The sequence below is a fragment of the Bos taurus genome, chromosome 24 (genome assembly GCF_002263795.3).
Source record: "Bos taurus isolate L1 Dominette 01449 registration number 42190680 breed Hereford chromosome 24, ARS-UCD2.0, whole genome shotgun sequence".
Classification (NCBI taxonomy): Eukaryota; Metazoa; Chordata; class Mammalia; order Artiodactyla; family Bovidae; genus Bos; species Bos taurus.
The window spans coordinates 23,615,266-23,642,436 of NC_037351.1; the positions used below are offsets into that span (position 1 = coordinate 23,615,266).

The 27,171-nt window shown below is 39.3% G+C and overlaps 1 protein-coding gene across 2 annotated transcripts in view; it reads right to left on the bottom strand.

Annotated features, from left to right (window-relative positions):
• The window catches only part of ASXL3 (ASXL transcriptional regulator 3), a 196,951-nt gene extending 170,982 nt beyond the window's left edge, over positions 1–25,969 (bottom strand). For both annotated transcript variants that reach the window (XM_059881015.1, XM_024984461.1), the window contains exon 1: positions 25,781–25,969. In XM_059881015.1, the coding sequence (XP_059736998.1) occupies positions 25,781–25,834 (54 nt within the window). In that variant the 5' untranslated portion in view covers positions 25,835–25,969. The remainder of the gene's footprint in view (positions 1–25,780) is intronic.
• Positions 25,970–27,171: the final 1,202 nt, after the last annotated feature.

A 27,171-nucleotide genomic window follows, 5' to 3' on the forward strand; every position in this document is an offset into this window, starting at 1 on the left:
GAGAGTCAGGCCAACTTCACCTAGAAGAAAAGGTGTCCAAGAAGATGAAGAGTCCCTGAGACCTGGCAGTAGGAAGTCAATGGGTCTAGCCAAGAGAAGTCTGCTCCTTCTACTAAGTTAAATTGTTTCTCGTCTTGAGCACAAGGCTCTCATAGAAACCGTGGGCCTGGAGTCAAGACATTATACGCACCATCCAGCTCATCATCCCCCTCTCAGCAATCTCCCACTTCAGAACAAATCAGATATTTCCTTGAACTCTCAGATAACGGTTTAACCTGTACTTTCCCATGGCAGCGCCTGTCACAGCTGTCCTTAATTAGCATTATCTGTTTAATGATATTCTTCCAGCGACACTGCAAGGCTCGTGCGATCGAAGACCTTGATCCTCATTCACGTCTGTAACATCAGATTAGAGCACCATTAAGCAGGCTTCGATGGAGACCAAGTTAGTTTTGAGTTGCTGCACATTAGGAATTTTGATAGCATAACAAGGAAGTCAGATAAACCAGGAACTGCTACTCACTAGCTGAGTGATCTTGGATATTTAACCTCCTTGAACTCAGTTTCTTCATTTTCTCCTTTAGAAAAATTTTGTGAGGACTAAATGGGAGCTTGAGTGTAAAGCACTGATTATTTCCGGATGCCAAATGACTGCCTACTGCAACATGTGTTAGTAAACATTAGCTAAATACTATTGGCTGGGAAAAATGCCTCCTTTGAGCACAGCCTAGAAACATGAATCTTTTCAACACAAAGAAGGGAGCTACAGAAACATAATAATAATAATAATAATGGACATTAGGTGGAGTCTTTCTTTGCAATTTCCTGCCTAAGCTGCACTAGGGTTTCTACAAATCAGGTTAGACACATATCACCAACCCCATCCCCGATCATGGTCAACTTTATTCCCTGTGGATTCAGATGTAAACCTGCACCACCCCGTATCTGCTTTCACCAACCCGAAGTCTTCCTCCCGGTGTTTAACAAGAGGGATTATCCACTAAGGCACTCTTTCAGACACTGCTCTCTTATCTAGGAAGAAAAGCACCCTGTGGGGACGAATTATCCAGTTGTGTTTGTGTTACAAATCAAGCAAAAATAGAGAATACCAGAAGCGGCAACTTACTTCCAACAACATATACTTAAAGATGAACTTTCTTGCAATTACGATCTATAGAATGTCCATCAGAAGGAAATTCTTACAGTAAAATTATTTTGGTGGCTCAGCCTCCTAAAACCTGAGCAGGGCTCAGAGTACAGAGACAGTTTTCTGAAGCCTGGAACAGTTCAGACAGTGACCACTACCTAAATCTGCAGGTAAAATTCTATGCAACTGAGAGATGACTTCTAATTTCCTGGGGGATTTTGGCAAGCTTGCTCTACCTCAGTAATTTTCTAAGCTTGACAAACAGTTGACATTCCTTTGACACATAGAAAGAAAACACTAGTGACAGACCTGGAATTTCCACAATGTTCCAAAAAATGTAAAAGAAAAACATTAATCATTATTTAAATGAAGATACATATGAAACCTGTCTTAAAAAGTCAGACATCTCTTTAATGAAGAAGAAATACTCTTATACCACAGAAATGTGCAGATGGCCTATTCAGAACCTACTGATTATTACAATGTTTCTTCTGTGTACCAAGCAAAAATTATGCTTTCCTATTACTTCTGCTATGTAGCCCTGGTTTTTGCCTTTGAATGTGACAAATATTTAATATTCAATTACAACCACCTGGCTACCACGGAAGCCTAAAGTAAGGTAATTGTGTTACATGAATTTCTAAAATGGGATCCAATAATTTATTCATATGATATAATGCCACCTGTTTGAAAACACTATTAGGGGCCCAGCCTCCCTTTGGTTGTTCAGTCACTAAGTTGTGTCCAATTCTTTTGCAACCCCATAGACTGTAGCCCACCAGGCTCCCCTCTCCATGGAACTTCCCAGGCAAGAACACTGGAGTGGGTTCCCATTTCCTTCTCCAGGGGATCTTCCTGACCCAGAGATCGAGCCCAGGTCTCCTGCGTTGGCAGGTGCATGCTTTGCCACTGAGTCACCAGGAAAGTCCCAGCCTTTTATTTTCAGGCTAATGGATCCTTGGTTTCTTACATCCATCCTCACATAAAATAGCTTGCAGCTGCTAAGTCACTTCAGTCGTGTCCGACTCTGTGCGACCCCATAGACGGCAGCCCACCAGGCTCTGCTGTCCCTGGGATTCTCCAGGCAAGAACACTGGAGTGGGTTGCCATTTCCTTCTCCAATGCATGGAAGTGAAAAATTAAAGTCAAGTTGCTCAGTCGTGTCAGACCCTTAGCAACCCCATGGACTGCAGCCTTCCAGGCTCCTCCATCCATGGGATTTTCCAGGCAAGAGTACTGGAGTGGGGTGCCATTGCCTCTCCGAAATAGCTTGCAGACTACCTCCCAAATCATCCTTCCTTGAATATTCTTGAATTTGCTAATGTCATCTGTAATTCACATCTTTAAGAACTATCCTAATTAAAGCAAATTAGTTAAATATCATTGATAAATATTCCAAATGTAGTTTGACTGAAACATAATCTGTATAGTAAACCTATTACTTCCATTTCTCTAGCTCATATAATTACATTAATACAATCTAACAGAACACTTGCTCTTTTTCAGCAGTCCTCACACTGTCAATCAACGAAAACTTCCAGATCGTTCAACATTTGCTTCTGAAACCACATGCGTAATTCTGTGGTATATTTTCCAAACTCGCCAGACAGAAACATATCTTTATGCACTAGTGTTTGTTTCAATCCATTTTTGCAGGCTCTGAAATCCTATCATCCTCTAATATCTGATTATTTAAGGTAACAGGTAAATTTTGTTTTATCCACAAATTGGAGAAATATTTATCTGAGTTAAATTTCATCTTTTTAGGTGCAGGTGGTTCGTCCAAGCTTCCAAACTTCTTTTGGAATCATTATTCCCTTGTCCAACTGTTCAGTTTCCCTTTTTATTTTGTGATATCCACACATGTGACAAGCATGATTTGACCGATTCCTCCAAGTTATTCCTGACAGGAGAATAATGCAAGGAAAAACAAAGCCACAAACCATGTGGTTGCCACTGGGATCTCCTTTCAAAATGATACTGATGAGCCAATCAGCATAATTTGTCTACAGAAGCTCAATCTGCTAAAAAATCATTTAATTATACTATCGCCCAGTTCATATTTGCCCATCAGTTTTAAAAGAGTCCCACAAGAGAATACGTCAAATGACTGGCTGAAATTTCGCTCCACCAGGCGCATCCTCCTGCTGTATGTCTAATAATCCTATCAAAAATAAATTAATTTAGTTTGACATGAATTAACTTAGAGAATCCATAATGCCTTCCAGGGATCACTACTTCCATTTCTGTTTAATAATGCTCTGTAGAATTTTACTGAGAGTTGAGATAAAGCCCTACAGTCTGTAATTTCAACAAGTTTTTCTTGTTCTTTTTTTATAATAACAATAGAAAATACCCAATAGCTACCCTGCACCAAATTCTGTTCTAACATAAACACAAGCTTACTTGATCCTCACAACCACCACTTTATCATCATGGGAAGTAGTAACAGCCTCATCTTACGAGAGGTGAGGCAACTAAAATGCAGGCGTGTTCATTTGACTCTCCCAAAGTCCCGCAGTCATGAAGTGCTTCAGCTCTTGGAAAATTACCCCCCTGCTCTCTGTGGCTTTCCCCATGGTTATGAGCAGCACCCGTGATCATATCTGCAGATTTTTCTCAGTGTCTTGTTTGTCAAGCTCATATTTTATCATTTCTTATCTCATCTAAAACATAGGATATAACCTCTCTATTACTTTATTATAAGTTCTTTTTAGAAATAGGCACTAATTTAAAGAAGAAAATACAGGGAATATTTCAAAACTTCATGCCCTGTGATCAAGCTGCTGTGATTCTGACCTAGAATATGGTACTAATTCTAAGGCAGCTAAAATGTAGAGACAAACAACCAGTTAAGTCCTATTAGCTTCAGGAAAGAAACATGGGTTTGTCAGAGAAGATCAAGTTTCCTATCCCTAAACTAAGAGGATCATGTCAAGCGAAATTCATACAGAGGCACTGGGTGGTAACAGGCAGGGTCCTCAATGAGAGTTTCACAAAAGCAAACACATAACATACGTAAGTTCATATTGCTGAATCTCTCACAAAATCTAAGCATAACATAAAAATATAATGTGTGTGTGTGTGCTTAGTCACTCAGTTGTGTCTTACTTTTTGTGACCCCATGGACTGTAGCCCACTAGGCTCCTCTGTCCATGGAAGTCTCTTGGCAAAAATACTGGAGTGGTAGCCATGCCCTTCTCCAGGGGACCTTTCAGACCCAGGGACTGAACCCAAGTCTCCTACACTGTAGGCAGATTTTTCTACCGTCTGAGCCACTAGGGAAGCTCAAAAATATAATACTTGAGACTAATTAGGTAGACAGTATTCCCAAGATCTAATATGATTAAGTTAAAGAGTATATACCCTAATGACAACTTGGAGTTTATTTATGCTTTACTACTAAAGGTAGAAGGACTTTCCAGGTGGCGCTAGCAGTATGGAGCCTGCCTGCCAATGCAGGAGGCATAAGTGATGTGGGTTCAGTCCCTAACTTGGGAAGATCCCCTGGAGAAGGGCATGGCAACCCACTCCAGTATTCTTGCCTGGAGAATCCCATGGACAGAGCCTGGAGGGCAATAGCCTATGGGGTTGGAAAGAGTCATACATGACTGAAGTGACTTAGCATGTACGCACTACAGATAGATGTGACAACTCTGAAAAGCAGACTTGCAGCAGTAGAATAAGATAATATGAAAATTAAGAAGCTTAATTTGTATTTTTGTCCACATGTAGGAGAATAAACACCAGTCCATATGGAAGTCTCTGGTCAAGGTCAGTGTTCTCTTCAGTATAACATTATGAAGGAGTAATCAGCTGAGACCCAAAGTTTCCTTATCTTGGGACTCCTTACAAGGTGCTCATGTTAACAATAGCAGATAGTACTTACATAATACTGGGAAGAATTTTTAATAAAAATACATGAGACGCTTTTATAAGAACCTGACTTACATTAAAATATTTCATTTTCATAGTCACCAATCAAGGTAGGTATTATTTTTCTGTACATGAGAAAACTGAGATACAGATAAATTAAATCACTTATTCCAGGCTAGTCCCAAGTAACAAGCAGAGGGGAGATTCAAACTCATGCTCCTGAACTACAAGTGTTTCACCACCACCACATGATACCTTGTAGCAAAAACTCCAAATTTAGTTGGAGGGTAATTGAACAGTACTACGAAAATGTAAAAAGTAAGTGGTCCCATTTTTCAAATCTTTCTATCATTCTGGACTTCCCTGATAGCTCAATTGGTAAAGAATCCACCTGTAACGCAGGAGACCCCGGTTCGATTCCTGGGTCGGGAAGATCCACTGGAGAAGGGATAGACTACCTACTCCAGTATTCTTGGGCTTCCCTTGCAGCTCAGCTGGTAAAAAATCTACCTGCAATGCGGGAGACCTGAGTTTGATCCCTGGCTCAGGAAGATCCCCTGGACAAGGGAAAGGCTAACCAAGAGTCCGACACGACTGAACGACTTTCACTTTCAGTCTATCGTTAGGTATTTATCATACAGAAATCCTCAGCTCATCCTGCACATTCAATAAAACATCATTCTAAAACTATTTTTTAAAAAATACAATCTAAGAGAGAGAAGGTTAAATAAATGAAGGCACATACATCCCACAAAATAATACACAGACATTGGAAGGAAAACATGTACTGATATGGAACGATATCCATGAGAAAGTGATGAGTAAAAAATATAAACAAGCTTAAAAATAATACATATAGAAGAGGCATATATACAAGTACATGTGGTGTACATACAAATACACCCACAACCCCCACACACACACATTCACACCAGATAAAAATATTCAAACATCTAACAATTGTTACCCTAGACAGTGGCAGAAAAGCAAAAGCTGAAGGAGGAAATTTCATATTCTTAAAATATTTTTGTATTTAGAAGCACAAATTACTTTCATAATCTTTAAATTGTATATTAAGATAATCTTTATATCATAAAACATATAATGGATACATATATAAATTATATAATATTTAATTTAAAATCAATTTCAAAACAAAATAAAAATGAATATTCAAACATCAGCAGACACATTTATATACCCTCTACTGTAAAGCACAGTAGAGAAAATAAAATGCAGGCATATTGAATTTTTTCCAAAGCAAAGATTATTCATCATTCAATCTGAGTCAGAATTCTTCAGTGTTATCCTTACAGACTAGCTTGAAATGACACAGCATCCAGATGCAGCTGCCAGAAGGAATTAGTTGCAGAATATATCTTGAGATAATTGTAGAAAATGACTTTGTTATATGGGATTATTTGATTCTGACCTCTTAAATGTTGAAGAATGACAAAAACAATGATGCTTGCTTTGTCACAGTTAATAGTAACTCTTCTCCTGACTGGAGCTAAACAACAGCACCATCTCCTCAATAATTCATTGATTTAACAAATATTTACTGAACACACACACACACCAAAATGAAATACAATAAAACATGCCATCATCATCTCTAGAGACACTTATCCTTTGGTTTACTATTGCTGAGGAGGGGAGGGTGGGAAGCATCAAATTCATTTAGAAATGACTTACAAAGGAGACTAACCCATGTCTTTTTTTATCTTCATTCAAAATGCTAGTTTAGTCTACATAGAAATGACCCTTCCCTATCCTATTCCAGTGATGATATTATAAGTCAGAGTCCGTGGAAGTAATTATGGTCATCATGGTATTTTGTTTCTTTTTTGGTCATTGCTTTATATCCAATTACCTGGCACATGGAAAAACTTATACCTAATGAATGAAAAAAAGATAAATAAATGGTAAGGAAGAGGTGATGTATTAGACTTCTTGTTTTGTGAACATATTACTCTCTTCTTTTGAAAAAAACTCTTCTCTACCTTGATTTTAATGGGGAACATTCTATTTCTGCAGATACTGAAGTTTTGTTGTTTAGTCACTATGTTGGATCTGACTCTCTGTGACCTCCTGGACTATAACCCATCAGGCTCCTCTGTCCATGGGTTTCTCCAGGCAAGAATACTGGAGTGGGGTTGCCATTTCCTCCTCCAGGGGATTTCCTGACCCAGGGATCAAACTCATGTCTTCTGTATCTATTGCATTGGCAGGAGGATTCTTTACCACTGAGCCACCTGGGAAGACTCTCAGTAGCAGAATACCTATTATGAAAACTTACTTCTTTTTCATTGGTAACCCCAATTCATAACCAAATAAAACTCAGAAATTCAGAGTTAGTCCTTTGTCAGGCATGCACTTTGATCATCCACAGACAATAGTTAAAAGATTAAACAAATGTATAAAATTAGGAACTCTCCAGGCAAAGCTATAAATAATTCCCACAATAAGAAGTCTTTACCCAGAACTCAACTCTGATGAATAATAGTTAAAAGAATTTCTGAATCCCAGGCTTCAGAAACAGGGCCAACATTTAAAAATATGAAGCAGGTACACCAATATTTTAGTGATATAACCTACAGGCCTTCTATAGACCACAGGTTTCTGTGATATGTGTTTTCCTGTCTGTAAAGGAAAGCATGCATAAAAATCTACCGTAACTATTTATACTAAAAGCCAAGTCAAAGATCTCCCACCAGATTTACTGTACTCAAGTAATTAAGATATAATTAAAATATCTGCAACACAATTTACACTAAATACATTCTTGGGGCAATTACTTTAATATTCTACTTGATGTATTACCTACCTTAAAATTAGCCAAGTTTTCCAGTTTTCCATCCAACCCTCCTTTCTGGTCCTGTTTCTTAAACTAAGTGCCAGAGGAATGAAGGCCATATTTATCAGGGCACAAAGCAAACAGAACTGGTTTCAATCAGCCCATATTTGTTGATATGAGGTATAGGCTGAGTCTCTTTAAGGAGGCAATGGAACATTAAAACTTACCTTCGCCAACAAAAGATTCTTTATGAAATCAGATAGTCCCTATTTGCTTTTTAGCCTTCCTCAGTCCTGATTTTACCAGCTGAGTTTTGCATACAACCAGGCTGCAAGCTCATTATACCACAATGCCACCTTTAGATGTCAGAATGAAGAAAAATTATTAGTTCCAATATGATCAAAATATCTATCCCTTTGAAAGAAATACAAATAAGAGTTAGCTATTAACCAACTCTAAATTAGTGCTTTTATGAAGTCGCAGTTAGATTTTTCCCATAAGTTGTGATTTAGCATTATTGAATTATGCCTGAATATAAATTAGGCCAGATGTTTTTCTCCTAGAGTCACTCAACTATGGGCAGTAGAAATTAGGCTCAAAAGGAATCAAATTCTCCCTGAGGAAATGATCTGCAGGAAAAGTTTTGAGAGTTCTGCTAACTACCTTGACATTCAGATTTTAAGCACTAACTACACCTGCTATCAGGTATAGAGAACCGACAGAAGAACAAACTATGGAATATCCTAGTCAGCTGGTACAAACGGAAGATAAACACAAAATGCATCATCTCTGTATTACTGGGAAATCATATGAGAAGACCAAAGTCTACTCTGTAATCCTAACAACTCAGTCATGGCCTTGCCTATAATAATTACAATGAAGTAGCTATACTTCCATATAAAGGCCAAGAAATTTTGAAGATAAGGAATTCATTGTGAAAATCAATGTCTCCTACAGATAAATTATGCCATAATGAAAAATATAATATGTAAAGGGCTGTGCATGAACAACTCCACTGCTATTTGAGCAGATGACTGGTAGAAACATCTAGAAAATCTGGTTTTGAATTTTTGCTTCCAAGCATGGAATAGACTGGGCTGCACACTGGCAAGTTGAAGGGCTGAACAAACCTTGCTCGTCTGGTTTAAGATGCATGTGGTCAACACATTCCTTGGGTATGAAAATCTGCAGGCTCTCAAGACAAGTTTTCCTCATTTTCTCCCCCTTTTCCTACATGAAAAGGTAGGGCTCAATGGGGAGTCTGTCAGCTGTCAGGAGTTTCTCTGTGCTGTATCTAGAAAAGAGTCAAAACTGGTGGGAAACGGCCGGAGGGTGACCGAGCCCTCAATGCATGGGAAATGGAGACAGGACGCTCTGAGACAGACTGGGAAATATAATCCCTTAGTGGGGGCGCTCCTTTCCACAAGCTCTCCTCTAGGCCAAAAGAGAGAGAGAGAAAGGAAAAGAAATAAGGAGGTGTTATTACAGTGTCTGCTTTCCTCTTCTCAATGGGGTGGAAATCTGGTCATACCTTTGCAACGTGAAGCACACTTTGTCTGGACTTGGGAACCTGAGCTTGTTGAAAATGCCCAGGTGCCCTTTTTCTATCTCTTCAACTATTTTGGAACTCAATTCCTTGTTAACAGTAATTGTTTCACTCTCTCTGGTTAGAAATCTGTCCTCTTGAGTAGACAGATGGAAGGAAAAGCATTTTTTTTTTAATCAAGAAAAAACATAAACAGAATTATCTTAAGAGAAAATAGAAACAAATTTTCCTTGCAATGAAAATCCTCTACTGGTTTCTGGTTTGACAAATATCAAAGATATTTTTTACAGGAGAGGGTGATTTTACAAAGCAATTTAATGGAATGAAGAAGAAAACAGGGACTTAACCTTGTTTGCTTTACTTACCTCTTAAGCATGTAATTAAGCATTTACTGTCTCATAAACAAAGGGAAAGGGTGGCCTGGAACAAAAACATCCCGTGTTGCTATCAGAACTGTATCTGTCAGGAGGCAGGGATACAAAACAGTAAAAACCAACCCCCAAATCTTGGTGGATTAAAACAAATGCTGATTCCTCACTCACATCTGTATGTCCAAGCTAGAAGCAGGGTGACTGAAATTTCATCGTTATCAGCTTCTGTGATTAACACATTCAAGAAAGAAAAAAGCTGAATCAAACCCTGGCTAGAGGGAACAAGACCATGCACCTGGTAACACCTACTTCAAGGGGCAAGAGGTGCCACCCTGTGCCAACCTACTGCCTATAATGAAAGAGCCAGTCAACCATTCATTAAAAATGAAGGAAGAAATTTAAAAATATAATTAGTAGAAAACTATCTTTTCATCTCTTTGAGTCTCTCGAACACAACTGAAAACACAGCTGACCCTTGAGCCACATTGGTTGTAACTGCACAGGTCCACTTACAGGCAGATGTTTCAACAATAAGTACTACACGATCCATAGCTGGTGGAATCCATTGATACGGAACCACAGATGAAGAGGAACTGAGGGGAGAGGGCACCAACTCTAAGTTATACAGGTTTCTGAATGTGCAGATGGTCAGTACCCCTAACCTCTGCGGTGTTCAAGGATCAAGTGCTTATTCAAAACACACAGAAAAAAAATTAAAACAAAACACTAAGTTTTATCAAAGTCCTACTATTGTTCCCTCATCATTCATTTTTCTGGATGATACCTTTAATGTGCTTCAAGTTGCTTCTTTCTGAAAAGCTGCCTATGGCTATCATCTACACCAGGAAAATAAGACACAAGTCATGAAAAGAATGGACTGGGAAAACGAGACTAATTTTTAAAGGGCCTCCTTCTCCACTGAAGCTTTTAACGAATGAAAATAATTTTATGAATCTTGCATTCTCTACCAATAAGCTGAACTCACTTAACAGTGAGTTCTGGAGCAAGGAAAAATAAAACAGTCATTAGGAGACTAAAAGGTAATACAATATCTGTATTTGCTCATTGATTTTTGTTTTTCCTACTGACAGTCCTTCGATTCCCGTTTAATTACTAGTACTTGGTTTGTGAAGACAGCATTAGCTAAAAGGGATAAAAACAGATATCTAAAAATTGGAGGAAGGATGAGAACAGGAGTCACATAGTATTTTTGTCTATACTTAACAGTGTTTTATTTTTACTTTTCTCATCTCCTCGTTAAAGATCCTGGTGGGCTAAGTGTGTTTTTCTCTTTATTCACAGTAGCATCTCTGCCTAGAATAGACCGTGCACAAACATCAAAAAGCTCAGTGCCATCAACCTTCATCCAAACTGAGAAGGTACGGTTACATTTCCACAAGGCTAAGAGAAAGAAAAAGGGAGAAGGAGAAGAAGAAATTTTCTAAGCACAACTTTTGTTTCCCTTAAGCTCTAGAAGAGAAATGCCGTTAAATGAATAAATAAGAAGTGACAGCCATAAGATTGTGATGGCCACGGAACTGTACATAAAACAGGGAGTTGCCATCTTATGCTGATCTTTTCTCAATATTCAGAGAAATGAGTGAGAGTTTACGCTAGGGAGAAGAAAAGTTTGCTCTCTTTCATTAAACTAACATTCTCTTAGGGTCACAATTGATCCTGTGAAAAAATCTTGGCATTTAGTCAGTGAATGAAAGTATTTACTTGCATCCAGAAAGAACCTGGAAGCCTCATCCAGAATTATATATTTCATGAATTCAGGTCATGAATGGTGCTAAACTATAAATATTATATAAAGACCATTCATATAGAGTGCTATTTAAAGAAACTGGTCTGTGAGGAAAAACAGAACAGAAACTATCCATTGTAATATCTAGCCTCTAAATCAGGAAAGTAAGTTCCAGAGGAAACGCTCCAAAGAAATCTTTACAATTTTTGCAATGGCTGTCTTGGCTTTAACATCTTGAAAATGTGAAACAAATAATCATAAAACTAATACCAGGAAGAAGGAATAAAAAAGTAACTTTAATATGCTTAATGTCTAGAACTCTGAGCATGGGCAGACATGGGTTTTAATCACTGCTCTACTAATAACTGGGCTTCCCTGATAGCTCAGTTGGTAAAGAATTAGCCTGCAATGCGGGAGACCTGGGTTTGATCCCTGGGTTGGGAAGATCCCCTGGAGAAGGGAAAGGCTACCCACTTCAGTATTCTGGCCTGGAGAATCCCATGGACTGTATTGTCCATGGGGCAACAAAGAGTCGGACACGACTGAGCGACTTTCACTTTCTTCTCCTACTGACGAGCTTAGCAAGCTAATTCGCCCTCTCTGAAAGCAGAAGGAATGGCATGTATAATTTGTTTTTCTGGCATACTTTCTATCTCCCTTTTATTGGTGCTTTTGCATAATTTTCTTCTGCTCCAAGTCACTGCTGCATGGTAATCCATCATGCTACCTGATCCTGGCCACTGCTGCTGGTGAGAGATGAGTAAAACAGTCAAGTAGGACAAAATAAAGACTACCCTGAGAGGGCATTTAAAATAACAACAATAATAATAAAGAGGAGGAGCAGGGAAAGTGGTTCGTTTTATGCTTGGAGGATGCAGCTCTGGGGTGCCAATGAGCATCTTATCTTGACCAAGACTTCTATCAGATCCTGGCTGCAGTATTAAGCCAAGAAAAAATAAAGATAAAAGATGGAGAGAAAGCAAATATTTTGATGATAGTCTCTATATCTCTTTACCCACTTACAATTTACTGACTTCCACCCTTGGATTTCTCAGTTAAGTGGGACTTTTTGCTTAAACCAGTTTTCACTAAATTTATTTCACTTGCAACTGAGAGAAACTTAACTGGCACTCTTAATCTCAATTTCTTCATTTAAAAAAGATGGACTATGCTATAGGTTTGCACTATAGGTTTGCACTTAGTCTCCTAGGTTTGCACTTAGGATTAAACAATATAATGTATATAATAAGTTAGTGTACTATCAGGCATATAAGTACCCAATAAGCATTATTTAAAAAAACTCTTATTAGCCATTTTTAGTCATTACTTTAGCAACAGTGATTTTAATTATTAGTTACTTTGGTAATAGTAATAGTTTATGATATCTGATATATAAAGTCTGTTCCATCATTATATCAGATTTCTACACTCTCAAAAGGAAACTGTGACATCAAGTTGTAAATATTTTGCACGCATGCTCAGTCACTAAGTCACATCCAATTCTTCACCTCTTTGCAACCCCACGAACTGTAGCCCACCAGGCTTCTCTGTCCATGGGATTACTCATGCAAAAATACTGAAGTGGGCTGCTGTTTGCTTCTCCAGGGAATCTTGCTGACCCAGGGAATGAACCCATGAGTCCTGCAATGGCAGAGGAATTTTTTACCACTTTACTACATGAACCACCAGGGAACTCCTTATAAATGTTTTACTTACATGTATAAAGGAGATTATTTACTTTGTAAACATTTCCAATCCGTGTTGTAATAAATATACTATATAATTCTTCTCTTGGTTTGTAAGTCACAGAAAGCCTTTATAAAGTAAGATACATCATTGAATCTTACTAAAATCAAACATAAAAGACTACTTTTATGTTACTGAATTTCTACTACACTTTGCAACTTAAAATTTACAGAAAAGTATCTCTTGGGCTTCAAGGGGTTTTTTGGGGGTTTTTTAATGTTAATCTCCCAAAGGTCAAGTTCCATATTTTATTGAATTCACAGGGTACGTAACATATTAATGGCAGGAATTGAATATGTTTTCATTGCCATTAACTTCAACAAAGTATCCCAAAATAATAGAAGAGGCTAGTGAATTGACAGTACACACAGATTTTTAAAAACCTATCAGTTGTCCAACTGAGTGTCAGAAAATCAGATCCCTTCTCTAGGCTGTACAATGACAATTCAGCAATGACATGGAAATAAATCAATAAGAAATAAGTTTTATAGTTCTACAGATCTTCTGAAAACTTAAAAAAAAAAATTAGCTATAAGAGCTCCTCTGAAAAATCTTCTTTGACTCATTCACTTTATTCAACTATAATCAACACCCTCTTAACCTGATATAGTACATCAGGTACTCAGGAAATACTTATAAACAAGAAAGTAAACAAGTAATTATAATAACCGTCCCAACTATGCAGTGCTTTGCTGCTGCTAAGTCACTTCAGTCATGTCCGACTCTGTGTGACCCCATAGACGGCAGCCACCAGGCTCCCCCATCCCTGGGATTCTCCAGGCAAGAACACTGGAATGGGTTGCCATTTCCTTCTCCAATGCAGGAAAGTGAAAAGTGAAAGTGAAGTCGCTCAGTCGTGTCCGACTCTTCGCGATCCCATGGACTGCAGCCTACCAGGCTCTTCCATCCATGGGATTTTCCAGGCAAGAGTACTGGAGAGGGGTGAAGTGCTTTGGGGACATACAAAAACTTCTTAAAGGAAGTTGAACTCTGAAGGAAGTGTTAAGAATTTACCAGATGAAAAGAATACAAGGGGAGGGAGGAAAGATTTACAAAGAGAAGGAACATGTACAAAGTTGAGACAAAATATGGGGCAGTATGATAAATTCAAAGATCTAATAGTACTTTTATATTAAGGTGTTTAAAATGCCAATGGTGAGAGAATAAAGCAACGAAACTGGAGATGTATGCAAAGGACAAACCTGAAGGATCCTGAAACAAGGGCCATGATGCTCTTAGAATCATGGGAAGCTACTGAAAGGTATTTGAAAAAGAGATGTTTTCTGCATTCCCCATTAGCAGCTCCAGATTCACTTTTTAGCCTTCTCTACTCAGCTTCATGACCCAGTAGGCTGACAACCATGAATTTCCCCAATGGAAGTCCTCTGTCTTCTGACTTATACATGGATTCAGCCATAGGAGGCACCAACTGGAGATCAGAAGATGGAAGGAATGGAGTCAGAATGACAATGAGCATGCTTCTCCCCCTTGCAGGGGTGAGGGATGGCACTGGCTATGTTTTACTTCTGATCCTTCTATAATAAGAGCCCACATCTCTGTAGTAACCGCTCTCTGCTCTCCTTGGCCCTTCAAGTCTAAGAATAGTAACGTCCTTCTGCTGGTAATACCCCTGATTTGTCTATCTCTTGTTCTTTTCTTTTATTGTGCCCTAACTTTCTTTAATCACACATTATAAGATAATGCCATCTGTTTCCTATAGCAGCTTAGTCAGGCTCAAGGGGATAACATGAACCAGTTCTTCCTTTAAAGAAGCAGCTGTGGATGTAATAAGGAGAATGAGTCTGAGTGGAAGCAAGTCGGAGTCAGTAAAACCACTTACAAGGTTGTTGTATCAACTTAATGAGAAGATGGGAACTACCAGGCACTAACATTAACTGGCACCTTCTAATGTCAGACACTGTACTTAAGTACCTTATGCACGTTATCTTATTTAAATATTCCAACCACTCTGTAATGCCATTATTCCCTTTAATAGACAATTGAACTAAAATTGAGAGATGTTAAATAATTTGCCCAAGGTCAAACACATAGTAAGTGGCAGAAATGAGCTTCAAACATAAATCTGCCTGACTTTTAGGCCTGTCATTAATCTATATTCTTTCCCAAACCCATACACTGCCTGAGTCAAGATAAATTACAGTGGAAATGGATATGTGTAGCATGTAAAGACAAGGATTTGCAAATTTGAAGAAAAGGAAATAAAACTGGCATAACTCAGTGATTACTGGATAAAAAGAAAAAAAAATACAAAAGGGCATTAATGATGACAAGAAGGTTTCTAGTTTGAGGAACTACAGAGAGGGCAATGGCTTTCACTGAGAGAAGAAAAATACGGAGCAGAATTGCTGAGAACAGGAGGTGGAAAGAGGTGGGGCATTCAGTTTTAATCTTCAGTTGGCTTTATTGCCACTATGAATATATAAACATAGATGCTTCCACTACAGTGGTGAAGAGGCCATATACACCTTCTCATCAGTCTTCAGCAGCCAAGGTATAGACTTGAGAGCTACAGTCTGACAATTAGATGCATCTGCCTGTGAATTTGAATCTTGAGTATTGGATGCAAAGACAGAGGAGACTATAATACATTCATATGATACACTGGGAGCAACAGCAGTGTCCAATGTCAGCACTAAGTCACAGAGGTGACCATTATTGTGCTAGTGGTGTCCACAGCCACAATCCAAGTAGACTGTTCTTGCAGCATGACTGTGTGTATTTCTGCTGCACATACTCTATTGATCTCTGCTGATTTTTCCAACCTCCTTTTTTTAAGAAGAAGGTGATGACTTCCCGATGACTATATAAACTACTTTATGGTCTCCAAAAAAAGCTCATTTTCTATACTTAAGTTAGCAACAAGTGGTTTCTGTTGCTTGCAATCCACAATTCTGACCAGCCAAGCCAGCATATCTACTACTGTATCCTGTTCTATATTAGGGAAGTCCTTTCCACATTGTATTTAAATCACTGCTAACCCATAAACTAAACTATTAGATGCTGTGGGAACACTTAGAAGACTTCAAAGAATTCATGGCCTGCTGGGGACACAAGACAATATAAGTTCTATACCAAAACATGATTAAAATTTTCAAGTATAAAAAGGCAACAATTAAGTTTACTCTTTAAGAAAAGTATGGAAAGGAAATGGCAACTATTTCCACTATTCTTACCTTGCAAATGCCATGGACAGAGGAGCCTGGCTGGCAACAGTCCACGGGATCACAAAGAGACACAACTGAGCAACTAAACATACATGCTAAAAAGTAAACTCTGGATACCAAGCATAATAACACAAAGACAAACATTTAAGACAAAGCATTAAAACTTCATAACTTCAAGGATAAAGAGAACATGTAAAATCTCTCAGATACAAAAAGCATATTACTTCTTTAAAAAGTAACAATGAAACTCACCACAGACAAGATATTACAACCACTGATGCAAGAACATAATGAAGAAACATCTCCAATGTACTAAGGATAAAGCAACTGTCAACTAAGACTTTTATAACTAGTTAAATTATCACTCAAAGGTGAGAGCAACATAGAATATCTTAATTTTTTCCTACCAAGTTTTTCCCTTTATTTTCTAATGGAAGATGAGCTGAACTTTGTGAGAATAAAAATCTTGTTGAATTATAATCCACACATTTGATGGATAATACTTCCTAAAGGCCAAGGTTGATCACTTTTGTACACATAATCTTTTTTTTTTTTTTTTTGTACACCCAATCTTGACTACATTAAGATTAAAATTATGAGAACAGGGGGGATTGGGGGAGAGGGTATGGATGATTAGGAAGGATTGGCCACTAGTTCACTTTTTCTTAATTCTTATAATTGCATATGAGTCTGGAACTAACTTAAAACACAAAAGCTTAATAATCAAGTTTTTAAGGGGTGGACAAACAAAAATATATCAGAAATGCAAAGCCTGTGAACCCAGAGACCCTCGATTAATTTTTTTAAAAAGCTGTTAAAGGAGGCAACTTAGAGTGAATGCAATATGAGAAATAAAGTTGAGCATGGAAGTTAATAAAATGTTATTAATTTATGTCATATTAAAAATAACTGCTGTGTTTTAAAAGAATTTAAAATAAATATGAGGCTGCAGAAATTACTACATGATGGGAAGGTTGGTGTGATGTATAATGGATAGAACATGTTAAATTCTTGATACTATTAGGGAAAACAATCATATATCACTTTTAAAAAAGTATTTCCAAGGTTAAAATGAGTTTCCCATGACCTGCTGAACTTTAACTTAAAGGTAATCACAAAACTATAAGCAGAGGAATGATTCAGTAAGATCAAATGTGTTCGAGAAAGATTAATACAGCTTCACTAAGTAAAATTTGGAAAACAAATTAGGTTCAGAATTAGTTGGAAGGTCAGCACTCTGTAAAACACAGAGAATGAAAAAAGGAGGAGCTAAATGTGAGCTATAGTTAGAATTTCCACCCTTCACAGATATTATTTATGCTCATACAGGTAAGTGCCCTCCAGACAGGAATGATATCCTTTCCTGTTGGGGACCCAATGCATTGCACATTTGTGGGAGGTTGCCAATGAATATTTAACTGAACTGGATGAATTTCATTTGGAATATCCATAGTGCAAGGAGATAAACAATAAAAATTGTTAGTATAAATCCAAATTTAAAGAAAAAATCAAGACTAGAGTTCTTGTCCTGGGATACCCGCCACTGAAGTGGGTGCGACTGCTCAAAGAGAGGAGAAAACTGAGAATAAAAAGGAGGAGGGAGACGTAATTCTGAGATATAGCAATGTGAAGAGAGAAGCTGAGAGGAGACCCTACAACAAGCAGGAAAGAGCAACAGTGAGGCAAAGAAAACAAGTAAAATATCAAAGTTTAATTCAGAATGTTTAATTGAATTTCCAGAATTGACTCAAAAGAGATTAAGAGGACCAAAGTAAACAGGGAATTCAGGAATGGCAATTTCTAATTTTGAGATTTTGAAGATATGACAACACATATTTTAAAGCAAGGAGATTTTCTTATAAAAAAATTTTCAAATAATGAGTGTCTGTTGTGTGTGCATGATAAGGAGGGGGAGGAAGGGGAGGGTGGTGGTGGAGAATACAGAGTCCTGATGGTCCAGACACAGACTTAGTTCTGCAGCAATGTCAACAAGGTTTCTATACACGTGCAAATTACATGTATAGTCATTTATTCCAGACATTAAAAAAAAAATTAAGAAAAACCAACAGCCTCACTATATATCATGTCTTCTTCATGACTAAGCTGGAAAACAAGCCCAAAAACCCAATTTCAATTTCTAATTTCTTGAATTCATTAAAACAGGTTTCACTACATGAAAGTTAACAAAATCCTGAAAATACCATCTGTCCTCTGAATAAGATGAAGAGGGTCCCTCCCATTCCCTTCGTTAAATCATAGATCATACACTCAGAAATCAACTGTAGGATTAGTAAAAAAAAAAAAAAAAAAAAAAGAAGAACACTTGCCAAAAAAAATCAATTTTGGAATTATTTTAAAAATCATTAAGTTTTTCATGGACTAACGTATGCTACAGATAAACTGATATAAACTATATCATAAAGTCAATTATACATCTATATACTTAGACAAAAATCTTACAAGTTCTAAGCTTGTCCATTAAGTATAAATTCCACTGCCTTGGAGAATTCCTCAGGTTCTAAAAGATCCACCGAAGCTACGGTCTTAGATGTCATTTAAGTTGTACATTGCAGCTATTAAAGTCAGTGTTCTGACAAGCCCTTTGGCTCTAACCCCAGGGCATGAATTTGCCCTAAAACTACATAAGAATGTGTCAGAGGGCTACATGTCAATCAACCATGAGAAGTGCCTATTCCCAATTTGGTGTTGTCAGTTGCTGACATTAAAACCAGCAACAGTTAATTGTTAACCATTTCAAGTGGGACTAGGGAGGGAAGAGGAGAGATAGGTGTCTAAGTTCAGGCAGATAAAGCTGTTAATTGCTACCCTTTTATGTAGATTTGTTTAATAATGAAAACAATGTCGCTAATCATATAATGTTTCTATTTGTTCCCCAAGGGCTCTTCAGGGAAAGTTTCAGCCAGGGCTAGATTTCCACAGCTACCAACTGTGCAGGGACAAAGGCAGAACAATCAAGGCTCTGAGTGCTGGCAAATAGCAGAAAGTCCTTCTATACAGATGCCCCTCCTTCCAGTCCCACCAGGAAGGAGCCAGGATCTGCTCCAGAGGACCTCAGGGGTGGGGGAGAGTGTAGTTTAAATTATGAATTAACAACAGCAGCAGCAGCAGCAGTGTGCAAAGTTTTGATGCTTACAAGAAGGGGGGGAGAAGGAAATGAAAGACAGGCAATCTGAAAGGTGTTCAGTAAGTCTGATGGAGGCTTGAATCCTCCCTATGCCTCCATGCAACAAATCAGTTAAATTTACATCAGTTAAAATGCTTGTATTATTTTTAAAATATCAGACAGCACAGAATTTTTCAAAGGACTTATGCCAGCCCTGCTCCTTACAAACAAGGTGAAGATACTGAACACATCATTAAACCACACACACTAGGAGAATGAGTTACTGAGCAAACCCCTGCTATCCACAGATCTCAAGGGAGTATATTCAGCAAATGAGTGGTCTGTATACGTTTTCTATGAATGCAATGTACAATACTTACTAGTGTTTACTTTTCCTCATTTGGAAGGCTATGACACAGAACAAAGTTGTGTTTTTTTAAACAAAATATTTCTAACATCAATTTTGGTTTTAGATTCTCCAAGTAACAGAGGCCCCTCTCTATAAGGAATAGTCATTTGGGAGTATGTATGTACACCGTGTGTTTCTACCACCCCACTGCCCCATCAGCCCCATGCTCCAATTTACAACGTCCAGCTCTCTTAAAATGACTTTTCGAACCCCTCCCCAATTGAGTCACAATCTAATTTTCAACTTTATTGCAGTGCAAGTTCCCCTCAAGTCTTCTGAGATTTCTAGACTGGTCTGTTCATTGTGCCCTGAATACTTCCTCTCACCTAACATCACACCTTTGTCCATAGAGTTCTCTCTTCCTAGAAAGTTTCTCTCATCACCTGTTTAATCTTACTCGTATTTCAAGGACAAATGAAGCTTCACTTAGTCCAGTAAGCCTTCTTCAGTCAACTTCTCCCTTCTGTAAATGTATAAACTAGCACTTCTTGATCACTCGTGTGATGCCCAAGGATGGTGTCTGTCCGCTCAGTCACCCTCCAGGTTCTGAACTCCCCCACCGAATTCTACACTCCTTCAGAAGATAAGTTTGTATTGCCCCTGGCATTTGACCCATATGCTATGTAGGAGCCCTCAGAATATTTAGGGACTAAACTTCACATTTCCAATGCATTTCAGTGACATGTTAAATGATTACATTATTAAAAATTAAATTTAATTACTTTATCAGTTTGTTGTTCTGTGGTGAAATTCCTTTACAGGTATAACTCTACAAGTCTAAAAGCTACCATATGCTCATCTGTGACCAAAGAATTTGTCAAAGAGAGAAAAACTTAAGAAAGAATTCTTAAAATTCTCTTTCATGTCAGCAGGAAATAAAAAATTAACAACCTATACACTGCCCCAAGTTCACATCCCTCATTTTTTTTTCCCAACTTGAAACTCCTTTTTTTTTTTTTTCCTATAGAGGCACAGAGCTTGCTAACTCTTTTCCATCTTTGAAATTGCAAAATGAAAATTTAGGTTCCATATCTGAAAGAAAGATGATGATACAGACATAAAGAAATGATGCTATGTGTGAATCACAGAAAACAGCTGAAGCAAGCCAACTGAAATGTAAGCTATTGAAAATAAAATTCCATTTGCCAAACACATCAGCCAGTCTCTTAAACGAGTAAGCACTGTCACAGTTATGCTCATGTACACCTTTGGGGCTTACCCCAAATCACAAGTCAAATGTTCTCCGCTCTTACAAAGGCCTGGTCCTAACCTAAAATCTAAGCACCACTAACACAGTGAGAAAATGCCAAAAGCAAGACCAGTGCTCTCTGCTCTACCCTATGTTCATCACCCCTGAAAAATTACATTTATTTCTAAAATACAAAGACAAAAGGCAAGGCAACCAGTAAATGAACAATTATGAATTGTTTTCTACTTTAACAGCTACCATTACCATTCAGCACTACTTGATAAAAACCTAACAGTTTATTTAGAATATAATGCATTATGCAAAAGAATCTTCACTGTGCAAAAGATTCACACAGATTTCCTTTAATTAATAAAGCCCTACTTAATTTTTAATACAGTATGATTTACAAAAGTTCAATTTACTTAAAACCTTCAGTAACTCTGCTAGGGCATAAAGGAGTACGTGCCTGCTTTTTTCCCAACAATGAGGCAAATTTGCCATTAAAATTTTTTCCAAAGGTCACCTTGAACCCCACCCCCACCCCCCCAAAAAAAACCCCACCGATATTCATTATCTGTGTGAATGTATCTAAACCACAAGCAAATAAATCAGCCATGTTACCAAGCACAAAGCTATTGAGGATTGTTAAGATTTATTTTCAGGTGCCAGTGAGACTAAACAAAGATTGTAAGGAACAAAACAAATAGAAGGAAACTCGGGGAACAAATTAATACATTGAACCATTATCTTAACAGGAGCACTCCCTATAGAACAAACTGATGAAACTATCAAAAAGCACTTCTCAAAGCAACAATTTTGCATGTCAAAAAAAAGAGAGAATTAACCTAGACTAAATATATAAATAACAGTATGTTCTGTGTTAAGCCAGTAACAAAGAAACCCCTTAGTGCAGTAAAACAAAGTCCTGTCAAATCCCCATTTTTTACAAAGAAGCATGAAGATCCTTTCACAATGGTTTAAACTGTATTTATAGTAACAGAGTGAAGACTTGAGATAAAAGTCAAAAGGATTAAAGTCAAAGCCCCAGCTCGACATGAGTTATGGTTTTGATTTTTATTCTTATTGTGGGCTACAAATATTAAGACAGAAGACACTTCCATGTGATTGTGGGATCCTCTGAGACTCTACAACCTTAGAGGAGCAGATAAAACAGATGAAAATGCATCTGGTTTGGGAGCAGACTCCATATTAAATGGCCCTGCGCTAAGTAACAACCACAACTGCAGAAGGCCGAGGAGGAGGGGGAGAGGCTGAGGGCTGAAATTTCTGCAATTGATGCAGGGCAGAAAGGAAAAAAAGGGGGGGGGGGCGGGCAAAGATGTCATATTACTATTTTAAAATGGCAGCCTGTTAATAATCACCACATTCCTGAAAATACAGGGGAATTATGCCACCAGTCCTCCTTTCCTAAGATAAACAAACCCACCACATCCAAACAGGACATACTTCTATGAGAAAATTGGTGGAGCTTGATAGCTACATCTCCATCTAAAACAAAATCCCTGGAGCTGCCACTCAGTTTACAGATTTGGATGCCGGATACTTTTCTTACAAAGAAAGAAACCAAAATTCTGTTGTTTAAGGGAAGTTCTAAGTTACTCTGGAAAGAACTGCTCTTCCTTATACATTTTTCTTAAAAATGAATACCAAGCTACACTTCAATATGAGCTTTTGGTCTCAGTTCAAAAAATCTACTTTGCATTTCCTCTGACCTGATATCCTTCCGTTCAAGATAATCACATGCAAACACACATACATACACACCAGTAGAATATATATATGTACATATATATATATACACACACATATATAGATATACACACATATGTATATAGATATATAAAAGTATACATGGCATATTTTTGAAGATTATTCTTAGTGTTAATTTGGATACTTTCTCTTTAGTTCATATATTGCAAGAACCACATACTGAGCTGCATATTTTCTATCGATCTTTAGTCTTTAGTTTTAAAATCAGACATCTGGTTTAACATTTGATGGAGAAAAGGCTAAAAATTCTTTCCCACTACCACAGCAAAATCAGCAGTGGCAGTGTGAAAATGTAAAATAGGACTTCTATCACAGAAATGCACACAAAAAAATGCATTTCTTTTTCACTGAGTATAATACTATCACTTTTAAGAGTAAAAATGTTTCTCGTGCAAGTTTGGAAGAGAGTTTGTCTATATGCATTCACATAACCATAAAGAAAATATGAAAAATTGTCACTGTTACCCAAATGGAATCATTTCTCCTTTTTTACCAAATAAGTTAAGAATGATCATAAGTCACTATTATAAATGGCAAATTTCTGAAAAAGATATTTACAGTAACAATTATTTGCTCCTTTATTCAGTATTTTATTTCAACTGTCAACATTTTGAATACATACACATTTGTACAACTACCAGGGGAAAAATAACTTGAACCAAATTGAAAAATTACCATAACTACTAGTTCAATATGTCTAGTTAAAACAGAGACATCTGGTCCATCATTAATTCTTTTGTGTTGATGACCCCTAGCGTGTCTTTTCCCATCAATGAACTTTGCAAGAGGAAAATGAAACTTTGAACAAAAAACATGTAACTCTGAAACTGATTTCGAGATTTATCACTCCAAGACAATTATATCAAATAAAGTGTAGTACTTTCAAGAATAGCAACATATACTGATTGAATACAAATGGTTAGCTTTAAATTCCATCAGAATACTGTTATTTATTAAGAATTCTCTGCAGGCAGATATAGCTAATTCATGAACCATTATTTTAAAATATTTATAAATCAACTCATTGTTCACTTGTTTAAAATATATACACTGAAGCTCTATAATAGCACTTGACTGCCACTCCAAGGAACTGGAATAATGCATTTTCAGAAGCGGTGCACACCCCCCACACAATTCTGAATTAATGGCTGAGCAAACAATAAATAACCTACTCTGCTCTAGCAAAAATCCAGTGATAACATCAATCTGGCATTTACTTAACACTGCTTACTTTTCACATATTCCTTACAAATAAGTTCACTCTCGCAGATGCAGTTCATTAGAGAATGACTATTACCTGCCCATTCATCCGCGGAGACTGAGTGATTTGGCGATTAACAGGACCGCAGATAAAGAGAGAAATCATAGCATACACTATTACAAATTAAAAATGAATAAAGGGGCCCGGCCACTTCAGCTACCAATAACTAGAATGCAATTAAGAAGGACTTCTGTCACTTCTGCGCAGGGCAATAGGGCCAATTATCTAAAACCCTTTGCCAGAATCCAGAAACATACCAGCAAGGCCCTTCAACCAAACTCAGATAATTACTTTTGACAAATGTTCTCCTTGAACATGATGTAGTTACTCAAAAGCTTAAAAAAAAGAAAAGAAAAGACCACAGTTATAGTAAAACAATCTTTAAAAGTCAACCCAGTAACATATCCTGGGGTTTTCAGCTCCCCCCACCCCCACCCCCGCTGCATGCAGCCTGCTTTCTTTTGGTCAATTTATAACAGATAGTAAGTTGGTGAATAAATATTTAATTTATGCAACCGAAAGCCTGAAAGGCTAAGCTTCAAATGCAATGCCTTGCATTCCCGTGAGACACACTGTACAGAAATATCCTTAAAAAAAAAAAAAAAAAACCGTTTACAGCTGTCCGTTTAAAGAAGATGAAGAAAAAAAAAGAGAGAGAGAGAAAAAAACCCACACGTACACATACATCAAACCAAAGACGCCGACGCCCCTCTGCCAACCAGCATTTCTATAGAGACATTCTTTCGCTGATTAAAACGTAAGCTCCGAACGGTTAAAGAAAAGGAAAAGCAGCGAAGTAACACCGCCCAGGAAGCCAGCAGCGAAACACACCTAGCTGTACACTCTTCATAACCCCCCGCTACAAATGACACTGACTCAACTTCACGAAACACAGACACACACACCCGGACAAACATACTCACAAATGGCACACACGTGCACGGAATGTACACACAAACATCGGGCTGAGCACAATACCTACAAACACCATCGAACTTGAGCCACACAAAACCTGCACGTATCAGTGTGCATACATAATGCACACGACACGGCACACAGAGCCGCCACGACGGAGCCCACATGCAACATGCCCCACAAGTCCGGGTCGGACACACACCGGGCATGCACGTGTGAAATGTATGAACTCACAAACGTCGAAACCCACACAGACCGTGCACGGAGAGTTATCGATGGAATTCCGGGGGGTGGAGGGGCCGGGAGGGAGTGGTAATTGCCACACAAAGGTCTCCGGAGCGGCAGAGCGAAGTGGAGCGCGGCCGAGCGCTCGGAAATTCCCCGGCGGAGGAGGCACGGCCGAGCCCCGAGAGCGAAGTACCGGGAGAAGTGTCCCGGGCGGTCCCGGGCGCGGCGGGCGCCGGGCTCCCCAAGATAATCGCTGTGCCCCTCCGCGTGCGCACGCACACACACACTCACAGGCACACACACACACACACTGGGGCCCCCGGGCGAGCCCACTCCCGCAGAATAACAAAGAGCGGGAGCCCGGCGAGCTGGCGGCGGCTCCGGCTGGAAGCGGCCGTCTCCGCCGGCGCGGGCCAGCGCGGGGCGGCGGGCGGGGGGCGGTACGTACCAGGCGGGCAGCCTCGGCCCAGGTGCGGTCCTTCTTCTTCCTCTTGTCTTTCATGTTTGCATCTCATTGATGGTTCTGCTGATGACGTGGGGGATTCCACGGGGTGCTCGGGGTTCGGGCGCCGAGACAATGACCCAGTGACCCGGTGACCCGCACTCGCTCCGCGGGGGGAGGCGCGCGGGCGGCGGGTGGGAGGGATGGAGCGAGGGGGTGGGGTGGGGTGGGTGGGGGCGCGCGGGCGGCGGCGGCGCGCGACGGGCGGGCCGGGGGCGGGGGCGGCGGCGGCGGCGGGGCCGGGGCCGGGGCCGAGGCCGGGGGCGGGGGCGGCGCCGGCCGGGCTCGCTCGTGCGGGGCTTGCACTGCGCCGCCGCCGCGGTGACAGCTCCGGGGATGCTCCGCTCGGCCCCGCTCACAACAATACACTCTGACGTCACGGGGAATGGCGACGCGGCCGCACACTCGCCGCGCTCACACTCGCCGCGCTCACACTCGCCCTCTCTCGCGCGCGCACACCCGCGCACACTCGCCGCGCGCCCCCCACTCCAGCCACGCCCTGAAACCCTCGCGAGACCCCTCTCCCTCCCACCCAGACCCCGAGCCCCTCCGGGCTCTGCCCGCTCCGCTCAGGCGGAGCCTCTCCGGCCCGGTTTGGGCCAGCCACCGCGGACACGCGGGCCTTCGGAACTTGTGTACGAGTCCGCTCCGCAACTCGACGCCTCTGTCCTGTGCGCTCACACTCGCTCGCACACTCATTCTCTCTCTCTCTCTCTGCACTGCTCCCCTCTGCTGGACTCCTTTAACCCTTTTCTGCTGGGCTGGGTAGATTCTTAGAGCCTGAAAGGGTGAAAAAAAAAAAAAGCTTCTTCTGATGTAGAACTAATACTGAAGGTGCAACTTGACACAATGTTGAGCCCCCTCCATCATCTAAAACAATGCGAGACCAAAGCGCGGTGGCCGTGGATCAGTGCCGTGCGATGACTTAGCATTAGTTATTTTTAATAGTGTCCAGTCATCATTCGATAGCGTAAAACATGATGAGAATCTAAACAATTGCACAGCTAACGCTTGTGTATTTAAAAATTGTTTGTAATGGCCAGGTTTAGGGTGCGTGAAGAGTTGGACTGTTAACCTTGCTAGCGAACTACAAACAAACAAAAAACGTGTTAAGCCTTGAAAGTTTATTGTAACCTTTCCAACTTCTTAGATCGCTGGTGAAGTGTTTAGGTCAATAAAGTTATTGTTAACGCCAAGAAAGAAATGGCTGTATGACCCACACATTAATTATGTCTTGGGTATCTAAAAAAAACAAAACGAGCACTCATTCTGGATGATTTATGTACGGTTATTTCCTAACTGTAATAATAAAGTATGTAAATAGTAGTCTTGTTTTT